The sequence below is a fragment of the Micromesistius poutassou genome, assembly GCF_964030765.1.
Source record: "Micromesistius poutassou genome assembly, chromosome: 14".
Lineage (NCBI taxonomy): Eukaryota > Metazoa > Chordata > Actinopteri > Gadiformes > Gadidae > Micromesistius > Micromesistius poutassou.
The window spans coordinates 18847123-18861722 of record NC_140284.1 but is presented as its reverse complement, the minus strand read 5'-3'; the positions used below and the strand labels follow the sequence as shown (position 1 = coordinate 18861722).

At 48.8% G+C, this 14600-nt stretch overlaps 1 protein-coding gene across 12 annotated transcripts in view; it reads left to right on the top strand.

Annotated features, from left to right (window-relative positions):
- The window catches only part of usp9 (ubiquitin specific peptidase 9), a 40101-nt gene that overhangs the window by 8648 nt on the left and 16853 nt on the right, over positions 1-14600 (top strand). For 9 of the 12 annotated variants that reach the window (XM_084478798.1, XM_084478799.1, XM_084478806.1 and 6 more), the window contains exons 6-27: positions 263-481; positions 3315-3430; positions 3581-3832; positions 4012-4147; positions 4245-4397; positions 4864-4968; positions 5078-5284; positions 5416-5552; positions 6091-6224; positions 6349-6439; positions 6709-6822; positions 6906-7161; positions 8048-8143; positions 8625-8836; positions 10771-11011; positions 11245-11394; positions 11768-11888; positions 12056-12186; positions 12317-12595; positions 13174-13299; positions 13589-13726; positions 14411-14577. In XM_084478798.1, coding sequence (XP_084334924.1) covers positions 263-481; positions 3315-3430; positions 3581-3832; positions 4012-4147; positions 4245-4397; positions 4864-4968; positions 5078-5284; positions 5416-5552; positions 6091-6224; positions 6349-6439; positions 6709-6822; positions 6906-7161; positions 8048-8143; positions 8625-8836; positions 10771-11011; positions 11245-11394; positions 11768-11888; positions 12056-12186; positions 12317-12595; positions 13174-13299; positions 13589-13726; positions 14411-14577 — 3581 coding nt within the window. The remainder of the gene's footprint in view (positions 1-262; positions 482-3314; positions 3431-3580; positions 3833-4011; positions 4148-4244; positions 4398-4863; positions 4969-5077; positions 5285-5415; positions 5553-6090; positions 6225-6348; positions 6440-6708; positions 6823-6905; positions 7162-8047; positions 8144-8624; positions 8837-10770; positions 11012-11244; positions 11395-11767; positions 11889-12055; positions 12187-12316; positions 12596-13173; positions 13300-13588; positions 13727-14410; positions 14578-14600) is intronic. The other 3 variants (XM_084478800.1, XM_084478804.1, XM_084478808.1) reach the window with 1 other exon arrangement.

The following is a 14600-nucleotide window of genomic DNA, read 5'->3' as shown; positions in this document are numbered from 1 at the left end:
AATGCTCTTTTTATATCACGCATGAAGGTTGGCTGTTGTGTTGACGAGGAGATGGATGAATGAGATCTACCTTTTCAGTCAAGCAGAGACGCCCACTAAAAATATAAACTGCGCAAACTGCGTCGCTTATTTTCTCAAAACCCTAGGACGTTGCTATAATGAATTGCAATAATGAATAAATGGCTGTATGCGTTCAAGCCGTGGTGCTTTGTAGAGGCTGTTCAGTGCGATGTTGAACCGCTCTGCCTCCTTTTTTTTACAGAGGTGTATCATCAACAACACACACCGGCTGGTGGAGCTGTGTGTGGCCAAGCTCTCTCAGGACTGGTTCCCTCTACTCGAGCTGCTGGCCATGGCCACCAACCCCCACTGCAAGTTCCACATCTACAACGGCACGCGGCCCTCCGAGACCGTCCCCGCCGGGGCCCAGCTGGCCGACGACGAGCTCTTCGCCCGCCCTCCAGACCCCCGCTCACCCAAGGTAAGCCACCCGCGAGACCCTCCAGACCCCCCCCCCCCCCCCCCGCTCGCCCGAGGTAAGCCCCCTTAACACCTGGAGTCACCCATGGGGAGCCATCCTCCTCAGACACTTGCTCACCCAATGGCAGCCACCTTTACTTCAGGTCCGCTATCAACTATGGTATCTCCCCGAAACGGGAAATAATGGTGATCGATTTGATCAATTACATTTTATTTGAACAATCTTATACTTATATGTATATGAGTTTTATATGCATTTGCATCATTTTATATTGACTTGTATCCTTGACCCGCAGTACAGTCTTGTTAAATTATGGATACATTTAAATTTCCTTAAAATGTCCTTAAAAAAAAGCGATGGACTATTCATCTTTTAAAGTCAATGTTGGAAAAATATGTGTAAAGGGAACTTGAACGCACAATCGCAAATCGAATCCTGAAGCATCAGAACACATCCACGTATTACTCTTTCTTTTCTTCAAATATGACCGAAGTAACAATTCCTTTAGGCGAGTTGCCTGTCTTACTAGCTGATGTCTTATTTAATCTCGAACAGATTTTAATAATGCATAAGTTAAATGATTATATGCTAGGGATGCACCGATCCCATATTAGGATATATAGCCCCGATATCAACATTTTAGCTGGTTCGGGTATCTGTAAAAGCGAACCGATCCGCTATAATTTAAAAACATATTACACGACACAGGCTACGTCATGCATGCCGTGACGCGCGAGCATTGAGTGGAGTTGCTGCGACAGAGAGCATGGAGCGCACGAATGGGTCTGTGATTTGGAGATATTTCAGCCTCACCACACCAACTAGCTCGACGGCTGTTTGCAATGCATGTAAAGCGAGTGTTGCCTCTGTCGTATGCGGAGTCCAGCCCGAGGAGCTGGCTCTGCTGGTGGAGGAGTCCGCATACGACCGAGAGGTCCGCGTCGGACAATGGAGCGTCGGAGAAATGATATGGACCTGAAGTGAACCGACAGCTGTCTACTGAAAACATCACTTTCTCCTCCATGTCACATTTCATAATATCAGAGAATATCCCCGTCAGTTCGGCCGCGGCGCAATGAATGAATAAAGATCGTAGTTACTACTTTACAACCTTGTTGATGAGCAACATTTAGAAAAACATGTACTTTTAATTCAGCCTTGGGTGAAGTCGAAGCGTAGCGTCTGTGTGCTTCCACCTTTAATGAATGCATGCCATGCGCGCTCCCGCGGCCAGGGATACACTTCAGAGGGTAACTACATTCACCGGCTTCCTCCATCTTCTGCGCCACCTTTCTAAATAAATGGCTGTTTCTCGTTTTCCGACGGCGACAACAACACGTATACCGTCTCCTTCTACTTCCGGCTCACGGCCCCCGGAAAAGATTTCGAGCATGCGCAGAACGTGAACTCCGAAACATGCTGTTTACATGCAGGTAGAGACCAGACTATGAACGACTTATCTAGGTGTTCTTATCCGATTTAGTCCTGTTGAGGTCTTATTTGTTTAGTTACCCGATTATGACTCTGCATGTAAACGTGCTGATATCGGATTGATATCAGGTATCGACCAATACGCAAGGCCCCGGTATCGGCATCGGAACTGAAAAAGTTCGGTGCATCCCTATTATATGCCTCTGAATATGCTGCATGTACACAACTTTAAATCATTTTTGCAATAGTAACAGTTTTGCTAAAAGGGGTCAAAGTCTTTCTTTAAAGTGCACTGGCATGACTTATTTTGGGCTGCATCCATTCAGAGTTGGGCGTTGGTCTGGCCTTGCCCTCAGGCCCCCAGCAATACAAAGAGAACGGCTTTGTGCTCTGGTTTTATGGTGGGAAAACATAAAGCTCAATTTGTTGACAAAGTTGACAAAACAAACACTTTGTGGCTTGTGTCAGAATGCTGAATGAGTGTGAAGGAAATGTTGCAAGGGAATGGAGTCTGCTGAATAAAGCGTGGGCCCAGAGGTCACTGTGCTGCAGTGCTGCCTGTCTGCCTGTAATGGCACAGGGCCTGGTGATTCTCTGCTGCATGACTAATGTTATGTTCACCATTATTCCTTTTTATTTGTGTATTTAAACCAAATCTAGATTTTTGGTTCAAACCTAGAAAAAAAAAAAAATTTTCTTTGAACAAGGTCATTTATTGGCCATAGATGGATAGATATATATAGTAGTATGAACTAATGCATCATCGGGACTACATAAAGACCTCATACAAGCAGATTTAAAAGTCTTTGTCCAACTAAAACCACCAAGCTTCCAGGAGTACTTGACTAGAACTTGACTCCTGGAAATTGAGTCAGATTCTGCTCATCAGCATTAGATTGATTTTGTTTACTTGCATGCTTAGGCAATCATGAAGTAGGAACAATGTTTGCTCTTCATCAGTCTCGGAAGGGGTTTCGACAGGCAGTAAGGTTATTAAATGAAAACCATAAAAAGCCAATCTTCTAAGAAGTGGCAGAAAATCCACCCAAATCATATGATATAGCAAAGAAGCCCAGAGATCATGGGATCTGTTTCTGCATTTTCTTTCTGATTGAGGTTCTGTTCCTGCATTTCCTCTCTGGTTTAGGAATGTGTTTTTAAATAATCAAGTGCAAGCTATTAATAACGAACTGGACCTATGTAACTGAAATATTTATACTTTCATCTATTGAGAAATCGACAGGAAATGCTCTATCTGGACTGTAGAATAACAAATTAAGTTGAGATCATAATTAAAGCTGAAACTTTCATTCAGCTCCATTGGTTTGGAGAGCTACAATTTGATCTGTAAGTGTTTTTGCCTTTTTAAACATGTTTTGATATTTTTTTGTGTCCTCCTCAGGGCTGGTTGGTGGACCTAATAAACAAATTTGGCACGTTAAACGGGTTCCAAATGCTGCACGATCGCTTCATGAGTGGCCAAGCACTGAACGTCCAGATCATCGCTGCACTTATCAAGTGAGCCCATTAGAAGCGTAAAGCTGGCCGACCTTTTAGTGCACCAGCGAACCTTTACACAAGGTGGCCAATGTGCTCCCTTTTAATAGCTTTGTCTTTGCTATTTCCATCTTAACGCTTTTGTTTTCTTTACGTTCTCCACACTTCCAGGCCTTTTGGCCAGTGTTACGAGTTCCTCACATTGCACACAGTGAAGAAGTACTTCCTCCCAGTCATTGAGATGGTCCCCCAGTTTCTGGAGAACCTGACCGATGAAGAGCTAAAAAAAGAGGCCAAGAATGAAGCCAAAAACGATGCACTGTCCATGATAATCAAGTCCCTGAAGAACCTGGCCTCTCGTGTCCCAGGGCAGGAGGAGACGGTGAAGAATTTAGAGATTTTTAGGTTAAAAATGATTCTTAGGTGAGTACCAAGCACACACGTGCAGTCACACGTCTCTACACTTAATAGATGTTTTCACTGTTCTACATAATCTCTTGTCATTTGCTCAGCTAGTTTTTAAGTTTGCACCGGATGAAAGTCATGGCGTCCACTTCACACGTTTGCTAAACAGTTTTATGTTCTGTCTTTGTCACCACTAGGTTATTGCAAATTTCCTCTTTTAACGGCAAAATGAATGCACTAAATGAAGTGAACAAGGTGATCTCCAGTGTCTCCTACTACACCCATCGGCATAACCCAGAGGAAGAGGAATGGTTGACTGCGGAGCGCATGGCTGTGAGTCCACTGTCGGGTTAACCTTTTCCTCGCCACGGTCGTCTATTCAGTCTCTCATTGGTAACGCAACTCTCTCCTCCCTGCGGTCTCATGGCAGGAGTGGATCCAGCAAAACCATATCCTGTCGATTGTGCTCAGGGACAGTCTGCACCAGCCACAATATGTTGAGAAACTGGAGAAAATCCTGCGCTTCGTCATCAAGGAGAAAGCGCTTACCATGCAGGATCTAGACAATATCTGGGCTGCACAGGTAATTCTGTTTTACAAGCAAAGTTACAAGCAAATATATATACTGTAGTTACAAGCAAATATGTAACTACAGTATATAGTTACTGTAGTTACAAGCAAATATATATACTGTATTCATCTTTTGGTTTCAAGTAATCAACGTAAGGTAGGGAAGGCAATTTATTTTAGAAGCATTTTTTTTTGTCATATTTGTTAAAAATTTCTTTGCATCCCGAAAAAAATCTGGTATCTGTTGCAGGCCAACCATTTTATTCGGGCCCATTAAATGATTGCATAACTTAGCTGTCTGTTTACCTACCTACCTGGCTTCTTGCACGCACTCTGCTCCTGCATCCATTGTGCATGACCGGAGTCTTCCATTAGGCTATGCAAATCTATATCTCACACACTGGTTTCTCCAAATGGCCTCACCTAGCGTTGAAGCCGCCATATTAAGAACGTCTGCTATTGTCATCTCTCTCTCCCAGGCCGGCAAGCACGAGGCCATAGTGAAAAACGTCCACGATCTTCTTGCCAAGCTGGCATGGGATTTCTCCCCTGAGCAGCTCGACCACCTCTTTGACTGTTTTAAGGTGAGCTGGAAGCCTTTTCCCCTTCTCGGTGCGGTTGTCCAAGGCCCACCTGGCACTCCTGGAACCTCAACCCCTGGGCTGAAATGCTCTTTTTCTCTCTGGTCCGCAGGCCAGCTGGACCAACGCCAGCAAGAAGCAGCGGGAGAAGCTCCTGGAGCTGATCCGGCGCCTGGCGGAGGACGATAAGGACGGGGTGATGGCCCACAAGGTCCTCAACCTGCTGTGGAACCTGGCCCACAGCGACGACGTGCCCGTCGACATCATGGACCAGGCCCTCAGCGCGCACATCAAGATACTGGACTACAGCTGCTCACAGGTTGGTGACGGGAGCGCGGTTGGCTCCTGGGTCTGATTGTTGATTGGTGGGACTGCTGCAGGACGGCTGCACCTTCTTTAACCTCAATGAAGGGTGGATGCTGATGATGTCATGTTCATGGTTGCCTGCAGGACAGGGATACGCAGAAGATCCAGTGGATCGACCGTTTCATAGAGGAGCTGCGCACCAACGAGAAATGGGTGATACCGGCCCTGAAGCAGATCAGAGAGATATGTAGCCTGTTTGGAGAAGCCCCCCAGAACCTTAGGTAAAGTATTACATCTTATAATGCATGGAAGACTTTAATGTCTTTTCCTTGTGTGAAACAGTCACCTTGTAGGCGAGAGCACTAAGGTTACAATCTGATCGTAAGATTGGTAACGATGGCTATAAACATTCATTTTATGTCCCAATAATCACATTAAACACATTTTGACTTGAGCTCGTATTCAATGTTGAAATCCGACAGTATTTTGCACACAAAACCATTGAACCTTCAGAAAAACAATTACCTCCCACTTTGTTACAAACCGTACCCCCTGACATCCCTGACATTTTAATCACATTTCCAGCGAGGCTGAGACATGGCAGATTTTCATGAACCGTAGTTTCCGGAGTCTGTGAAGACTTTCCATTCAGCTTCCTTCACGTTCTCTCCAGAGCGCTAGACAAATCCTTTTTTTAACTTTACTCTTCAAACTGGTCTACCACAACATTCAGATCGAGATCAACATTATTTGTGTACTATAAAAAAAAAAGATTTTCTAACCAAATATATATATTTTTTAAATCTTTTTTTCCTCCAGTCAAACGCAGAGGAGCCCCCACGTTTTCTACCGCCACGATCTGATTAACCAGCTGCAGCACAACCATGCCTTGGTCACCCTGGTGGCTGAAAACCTCTCCGCCTACATGGAGACCATGAGGCAGTTCTCCAAAGGTACGCCTCCTGGTACACCACGTCTAGACCCGGTTTTTAAGTCAACCGTTAATGGCTTGGTTGATTTGTAGCAGGGGGGGGCAGCTTTTTCCCGTGTCTTAATGGTATTGGTTTCCGTGTGCAGCGGAGCAGGCAGAGTTCGACCCTCAGACGGTGAGGCCCGGGAGTCGCTACAGCCATGTCCAGGAAGTGCAGGAGCGGCTCAACTTCCTGAGGTACCCCTCCACCCTCCTCCCTCGTTACACGTTGGATCAACTCTGGGCCAGCGCTAAGCAGGGTCGTAAAATGACGACAGCGCTCTGATTTCACAGGAAACACTTATTTTACTTTCAGAGGGTTTGACTATTTCCTTCTGTATTAAGGAAAGATATATTTAAATATGTGTGCAATGCATTAGTGTTATTCTGAGTAAAATGGGGTCAGTCAGGGCCGCCTTTGTAAGTTCAAGGATGTTGAATTCACTTTTTATTACTTCTACTTCCAGGTTTCTTCTGAAAGACGGCCAGCTGTGGTTGTGTGCTCCCCAGGCCAAGCAAATCTGGAAATGTCTGGCCGAGAACGCCGTGTTCCTCTGTGACCGTGAAGCCTGCTTCAAATGGTAGCATCCCCTTCAACCCCCGTCACAATCCCCCCCCCACCCCCACCCCCCAGCAGCATCAGCTCACAGCATCCCCCTCACAGGCTCACTGTCCCTCCGGCTGCCAACAGGTACTCTAAGCTGATGGGGGACGAGCCAGACCTGGATCCAGACATCAACAAGGACTTCTTCGAGAACAACGTGCTGCAGCTGGACCCCTCCCTGCTGACGGAGAACGGCATGAAGTGTTTCGAGCGGTTCTTCAAGGCCGTCAACTGCAGGGAGGGCAAGCTGGTGGCCAAGCGCCGGGCCTACATGATGGACGACCTGGAGTTGATAGGGCTGGACTACCTCTGGAGGGTGAGCCATGAAGCGTTTAAAGGACGTTTGGATGGGGGTCATGGTGTAACTCGTCCTTGGAGCCAAAGGTTCTGTGATGTGACGTCCAATGTTGGCCTGCAATACGTCATTAGCAACCCCCGGGGTGGGATAGCATTGTGGAGGCCTCACTGTGGCCGTGGGGTGATATCGGTTGCATTGGATTGCTTGAACTGTAAATTGAGCTACAGTTGAACTGCTTAGTCATAGTGTGTGGTGTAATGCTAGGGACACTGGAATAGCATTTCCTAACAATGTTAGGAATTATTCTTATTCCGAGCTGTGTTATAAGGAGAGCTGCCGGAAATGTAGCAAACCAGTTTAATGGGCTGCATTTTATTGAGAAGTCCAGTGTAAACAAATGACTGCTTGTTAGGTACGACAGGACGCCTGTCTGGCATAAACAGACAGCGGAGCGGCTGCATGACTCAACAGACTGCTTTCCTCATCCTGATGGATAACAAGACTCTCTTCAATTTGAAATAGTTTATTTTACACGCCAGTCCTGGAATAATACCCACTAGCCCTAGATCTTTTAAAGTGCAGTCACCGGTTATGAATAATTCACATTTTTTTTTATCTTGGTCCATTCTGTTGCCCTTCTCTTTCGGAAGACATTTTTTTGTTTCTTTGTAGATGTAAGTGTTGTCCGTGGAGAAGCAGGGCTACTGAGTGGTGCTTTCTCAGCCTGGATCCCTTATTCTCTTCTAAGTGGCTATTAATGAGGCCTGGGAGTGAGTCACGGCTCTGCATGACTCGAGTGCCTCTGACTCAGACGCATGCGTATAACGAGCACTGTCTCCTGTACGTGATGGAGTGGACCGGGCGGCGGAATTGATTTCTCCTTCTATTTCCTCCCTCCTCCAAGGTGGTTATTCAAGGAAGTGATGACATCGCCAGCCGAGCCATAGACCTGATGAAGGAGATCTACACAAACCTCGGACCAAAACTGCAAGTCAACCAGGTGAAGGAAATGACAGCGTTGGCCCAGCGTGGCCCAACGCTTCTGTCTATTGGTTGTCACGCTCACAGTGTTTGCTCCACTCCTCCCACTCTGGGAACGAGCAATATACTCACTCCCCTGGATCCAAACATTAACCAATCACATCAGTGTATCGGATATAGGCGGGGCCAAAAGCGTTGCTGTTCTACCGTCCAGATACGGCAAGAGTCGTATCTATTGGTTAGCTCCGCTGGTCTCGATACGTCACCCCCTTGTGTTCTTCTGATTGGTCGTAGTGTTATCCAATTGCGTGCATTGCGTTGCATTGGTGCCGCCCCTCGAGTTGGTCCATTTTCATTACTCGTTTCCAGCCCCTACTGCTTTCTAGACGTGGCTCTCTGGATTTCCAGGCTAGTCTCGACTCATGTCCGTCTGCAAATCCTCATCGTGTGCGTCTGCTCCTCCCCGCGCCCCCCCCCCCTCCCCGCCCCCTCCCACACAGGTGGAGATCCACGAGGATTTCATTCAGTCCTGCTTTGACCGCCTCAAGGCGTCCTACGACACGCTGTGTGTGTTGGACGGGGACAAGGACAGCATCAACTGTGCGCGGCAGGAGGCGATCCGCATGGTGCGCGTGCTCACCGTGCTCAAGGAGTACATCAACGAGTGTGACAGCGACTACCACGAGGAGCGGACCATACTGCCCATGTCCAGGTAGGAGCGGGCGACGCGGCCGGTGTCGCGGTGAACCAGGGGTAGGGGTAGGGGGGGGGGGGGGTGGTGGCGGTTGTGGCGCGGTGAGGAGCAGTGGATGGCGGTCCTCTCTTGAGTGAGGACTCCAGACCTCGGGGTTTTCCCATTGACACCCATTCCGGACCGTTGATGCCGTGTTTTAGTTGTGCAGCCCAAAGGCCCAATTACAGCAGCGGTGACCTCATCGTCTACTCCTGTCCGCCTGCAGCATGGCTGCCGGCAGACTTGTAGCATGGACATGTTTCCACGGCGACATGGCAGCATGCACTAGGGTGTCCAGATTATTCCCCGTCGGTGTAATTTCCAGGAGTTGCTCCATTCTCATTGTCAGACAATTTTATGTGCCCTAGTGATTTGTATTATTATTTATTAGTATTATTATTACTTGTTATTTTTGTTCAACTGAACGTATTATTTCCATTGGCCAGATGGAGATATTAATAGCAGTTTGAAACAAGAAGCACAGTGCTAAAATGATTTGAGTTTTTGTGCTTGATTGTATCTTTTCAGATTTTAATGTGGAGTAACGGAAAATTAATTTCTTCTTTCAATTTAGTTCAGTAAAATGAGTTCCACTAAGTAATTACCACTTATATAAAGCCTACTGTGGGCTAACACATACAAATTAAGTACTCAATTGGTCTGGTCTAATTACTTGTGTATATTTATACCCTCTGTTTTTCGAAGGCTGCATGAATCTATACACTATACACTGTCAAACAAAGTCTACATTCAAAAAGGGCTACATCAATATAGGTTAAGCTTTTTAAGCCGTGGCTATTATGTTTTACTTGCCCAATAGCAAAACGTACTTGCCCAAAATGGAAAATGTATGCTTATTAAGAAAATGTTTCACTATAATGCAACATATCAGCAAAATGTCACCTGTAGTAAATAGCAGCCTACCATTGGCAAGTACTACAGCAATCAGAATAAGAAAATGTATTTTTATTGATTTATGGTGATTTCTTTCCTGAAACAATTCCATGGTAAAGTCTATGCCACCAGTCTGTGGGGTGTAATTTGTTGACTGTCCCTAAAACAGATGGCAGCCGGAACGTAGATTTAAGTGCTTTTATATCGATAGCAACAACTAATGTCGTTGTGATCTTTGTCGATACGGTGTCCTAAACTGTCCCCAACATACTACACCCGTAATGTAGTGAAATTGTGTTGATGAATCCGATTGCGGGGTAAGTCAAAACCGCAATCGGTTAACTTTTACTTCTCCGTCCAACTTATTAAGAAGTTGGACAGGCATCTCATTTTCAGGTGTCTTTATTTATTTATTTATTTCTGTTACATTTACCTGGCACTTTGCCAGTTTCGGAGGCTGAAGGAACATAACGAAAGTGCGATCCAGGCAACACGTAACCCGTGTTTTCACAACCTTCTACCCGTGACAGTGCCCTGGAACGGCAGTCAAACCCGAAACTCACTACCCCCGAAGTAACTCATACCAGATCGATGTCCTAAAAAGTGTCCATGGAACGCAGCAACAGCAACCCTTGGTTTTTACCGAAAACCAATGCACAGCGCTGCAGAAAGCTCCGCTCCTGCGATATAGGAGGACGTTTACTTGTAGGCATATTTAGTGTATTTTCAAAAAAAAAAGGGCACTTGCCCGGACGGCAACTACATGTCACATTTTAGTTGCCCGATCACAGAGTTCACCTGCCCCGGGCAAGCGGGCAACCGTTAATGTCGAGGCCTGCTTATGATGATGTTAAAGCTGTACTCAGCGGTAGGGCGTGGATCTGGTTTCAGTGTTGTCGTTCTAACGTGGCCCGTGTGTAAACAAACTGTAAGCATCGTCGGGACGCCTTTTACGCTCCGCCACACGTCTAAGCCCTGCACTGACACCCTGGTTCTCTCTCCCCCCCTCCCCCCCCCAGGGCTTTCCGCGGGAAGCACATCACGTTGATCGTGCGTTTCCCGAACCAGGGTCGCCAGGTGGACGACCTGGACATCTGGTCCCACACCAACGACACCATCGGCTCGGTGCGGCGGGGCATCCTCAATCGGATAAAGGCCAACGCCACGCACACCAAGATAGAGCTCTTCATCGGCGGGGAGGCCGTGGACCCGGCCGACGACCGGAAGCTCATCGGGCAGCTCAACCTGAAGGATAAGACGGTCAGCCCCGCCCTCCCGGTCCGAAATGAATGAACCTCAACTGTTATACTGCAGTCGGGTTATGTTATATGTTTTATATAGTGTTTTATTTTTTAACAATGAACCAATCGTACTGCTAGAGTGTGTTCCAAAATTTTATGTTATCATCATGCTGTCACACTGTTTGATTGATGTGTGTGTGTGTGCGTGTGACTGATGTGTGTGTGTGTGTGTGTCAATGTTCTTGTGTACAGCTGATCACGGCCAAGCTCACTCAGGTGAGCGCCAACATGCCCTCTAGTCCGGACAGCTCCTCTGATTCGTCAACCGGTTCGCCCGGTAACCACGGCAACCACTACAGCGACGGGCCCAACCCCGAGGTGGAGAGCTGCCTGCCCGGTGTGGTGAGTTAACCGCACGCACACACACACACGTACACACACGTACACACACGTACACACACGTACACACACACACACACACACACGTACACACACGTACACACACGTACACACACACACACACACACACACACACACACACACACACACACACACACACACACACACACACACACACACACACACCCCCCCCGGTTGGGTTAATCTATGTAAAATTTGAATATAGACTCATGCAAATGTCTTATTTCATGAACCACTATGGTTACATAAGTTATTCATGGGCCCTTCCATCATGCAGTGCCTGTGCGCTGCGTGTAAAAATTCGCTGAAAATTCGCCTTTCTTCTTCTTCTCCCTGCCCCCCCCCCCGTCCCCAGATCATGTCGTTGCACCTGCGCTACATCTCCTTCCTGTGGCAGGTGGCCGACCTGGGCTGCAACCTCAACATGCCGCTGCTCCGAGATGGAGCCCGCGTGCTCATGAAGCTCATGCCCCCCGGTAGGCCTCAGGCACTGGAATGAAGTAACCCGTGGCAACGCATTGCACCCACACACACACACACCCATCCCCGCACACTCAAACACACACACGCACACACACACCGTGCAGCCTCACTCACTCACTCACTGCTGCGGTCGGGGGGTGTGCTCTGTGCGTTCCCTCAGATAACTCCACCGTGGCCAACCTGCGCGCCGTGTGTCTGGACCACGCCAAGCTGGGCGAGAACAGCCTCAGCCCCACGCTGGACTCGCGCTTCTTCGGCCCCTCGCCCTCACAAGTGCTCTACCTCATCGAGGTGAGCGCCGCCGTCGCCGTGCACCACCACGTCCGCCCCGGTTAGGCTTTCATCCGGTTTGGTTAGGTCGTCATCAGCGCATTGCAGGGCTAACGCCGTAGCGAACCCCCACCCCCCTTCCGTCCTGCAGGTGGTGTACGCCCTCCTGATGCCCGCCAGCGCCACCCTGGGGGAGGACGCCAGTGACTTCCAGTACAACTTCCTGAAGAGCGGCGGGCTGCCGCTGGTGCTGAGCATGCTCACCAGGAACAACTTCCTGCCGTCGGCCGACATGGAGACGCGGCGCGGGGCCTACCTCAACGCGCTCAAGATCGCCAAGCTGCTGCTGACCGCCGTGGGCTTCGGGCACGTCAAGGCCGTGGCGGAGGCGTGCCAGCCCAACACCGAGGGCAGCGTCCCCGTCTCACCGGTTAGACCGCCGCCGCCGCGCACGGACACGCCCTCGCAACCGGTTCCCCAGCCATGTGTAACGCACACCGGCTCTGGCGCTCTCTCTTCATCTCTATTGATCTCTTGCTTGCTCTCGCTCTCTCTCTCGCGCTCTCTCTCTCGCTCTCTTGCTCGCTCAATTACTCTCTTGCTCTCTCTCTCTCTGTGTCTCTGTCTCTGTCTCGATCTCGCTCTCTTGCTCGCTCAATCACTCTGTCTCTCTTGCTCTGTCTCTCACTTGCTCTCTCTCTCTCTCTCTCGCTCTCTCGCTCTCTCTCTCTCTCTCTCTCTCTCTCTCTCTCTCTCTCTCTCTCTTGCTCAATCTCTCTCTCTCTCTTGCTCGCTCAATCACTCTCTCTCTCTCTCTCTCTCTCTTGCTCGCTCAATCACTCTCTCTTGCTCTCTCTCTCTTGCTCGCTCAATCACTCTCTCTTGCTCTCGCTCTCTTGCTCGCTCAATCACTCTCTCTCTCTCTCATTGCCTGTGTAACCTAATGAGTGTTTCCCCCTCTCCCCGCCCCCGTTGACATCTGCTCCCGCTCTCCCCTCGTTCTCCCAGATTAACCAGGCCACTCACGACCAGGCCCTGGTCCTGCAGAGCGCCTTGCAGAACATCCCCAACCCGGCGTCCGAGTGCATGCTGCGCAACGTAGCCATCCGTCTGGCCCAGCAGATCTCAGACGAGGTGAGGGGGGGGGGGGGGGATGCGTGGCGTCTGTAGGCCACTTCATTGCGACCTTGTTGCGTGTGACGTACCATCCTTCATCCTAGTCATACCCCAACACAGTCACATGGTAAGAAATGTTTTCTGTTGCAAACGGGACACATTCCTTGATGTGGCCAACTGTTTTCTAACGGAGAAGGTTGGTGGGTGGAAGAGCATCGGGAGATGCGTACTGCATGGGAGGACAGGCCTCAAGTAGGCCTCGACTGCCGTTTCATGCCGTCTCTGATGAGGCTTCTCTTCCCTACAGAACTTCTTCCAGGCCTCAAAGTACATCCCAGACATCTGTGTGATCCGGGCGATACAGAAGATCGTCTGGGCGTCGGGCTGTGGCACAGTGCAGCTTGTCTTCAGCTCCAACGAGGAGATCAGCAAGATCTATGAGAAGGTACACCCTGACCTGGTGGTGGGCAGCTTGTGTATCCACGTGTTTTGTACCCGACACCGTTCTGTAGTTTGACACACTGAGCTGCGTCAACGTGTAATTCTATTTACAGAAATAACAACCAATTATTTGTTGAAATGGCTCTGCTTTGCGGGGGCGTGAACAATCGAGGCGGCAAAAATAATGTGGAAAGCTGTTGACCCAGCCTTTATTTAAGCAGCCTACGCTCTATATTGGTATTCCACTTCCTAGTCTATTTACAGTAGTCTTCAAACGCTGCGGGTTACTAGAGTGAACCGTTGAACACTGCTGTGATCACCCATTCAATTTTTAAGATGAGATAAGAAGACTCGTACATGTGGCACTAAGCTCAGTTTTTCTCCGTCTCTAAACGCTCTAAACTGTGGGTTGATTGGCTATTGTGGACTTTTTCTCCGGTCTTTATGGTGTGCTTTTCTGAGATGAGTAATTGCGCCTAGTGGCGGGGAGCACCTGCTGACAGCTGACTGTAACCATCTGGAGCAGTCGGGCGCTCTGCCTCTCTCCAACACAACAAGCCCACAGTCTCCCATTCTGGACCGTGACTTTGGAGTGCGTCGCAGACCCATTTTCCCTGCGGGAGCGTCGAATCAGCCACGTCGAATGACCAATTAAACGCTTTCTTTGACTAACGTTTTTTTTGAATAGACTAACGCTGCCAAGGAGCCAGATGGGGAGGACGAGCAGGTATGCTGCGAGGCCCTGGAGGTGATGACCCTGTGTTTCGCCCTCATGCCCACGGCTCTGGACACCCTCAGTAAAGAGAAGGCCTGGCAGACCTTCATCATAGACCTGCTGCTCCACTGCCACAGCAAGTACGTCAGACCCATGGTCCCGT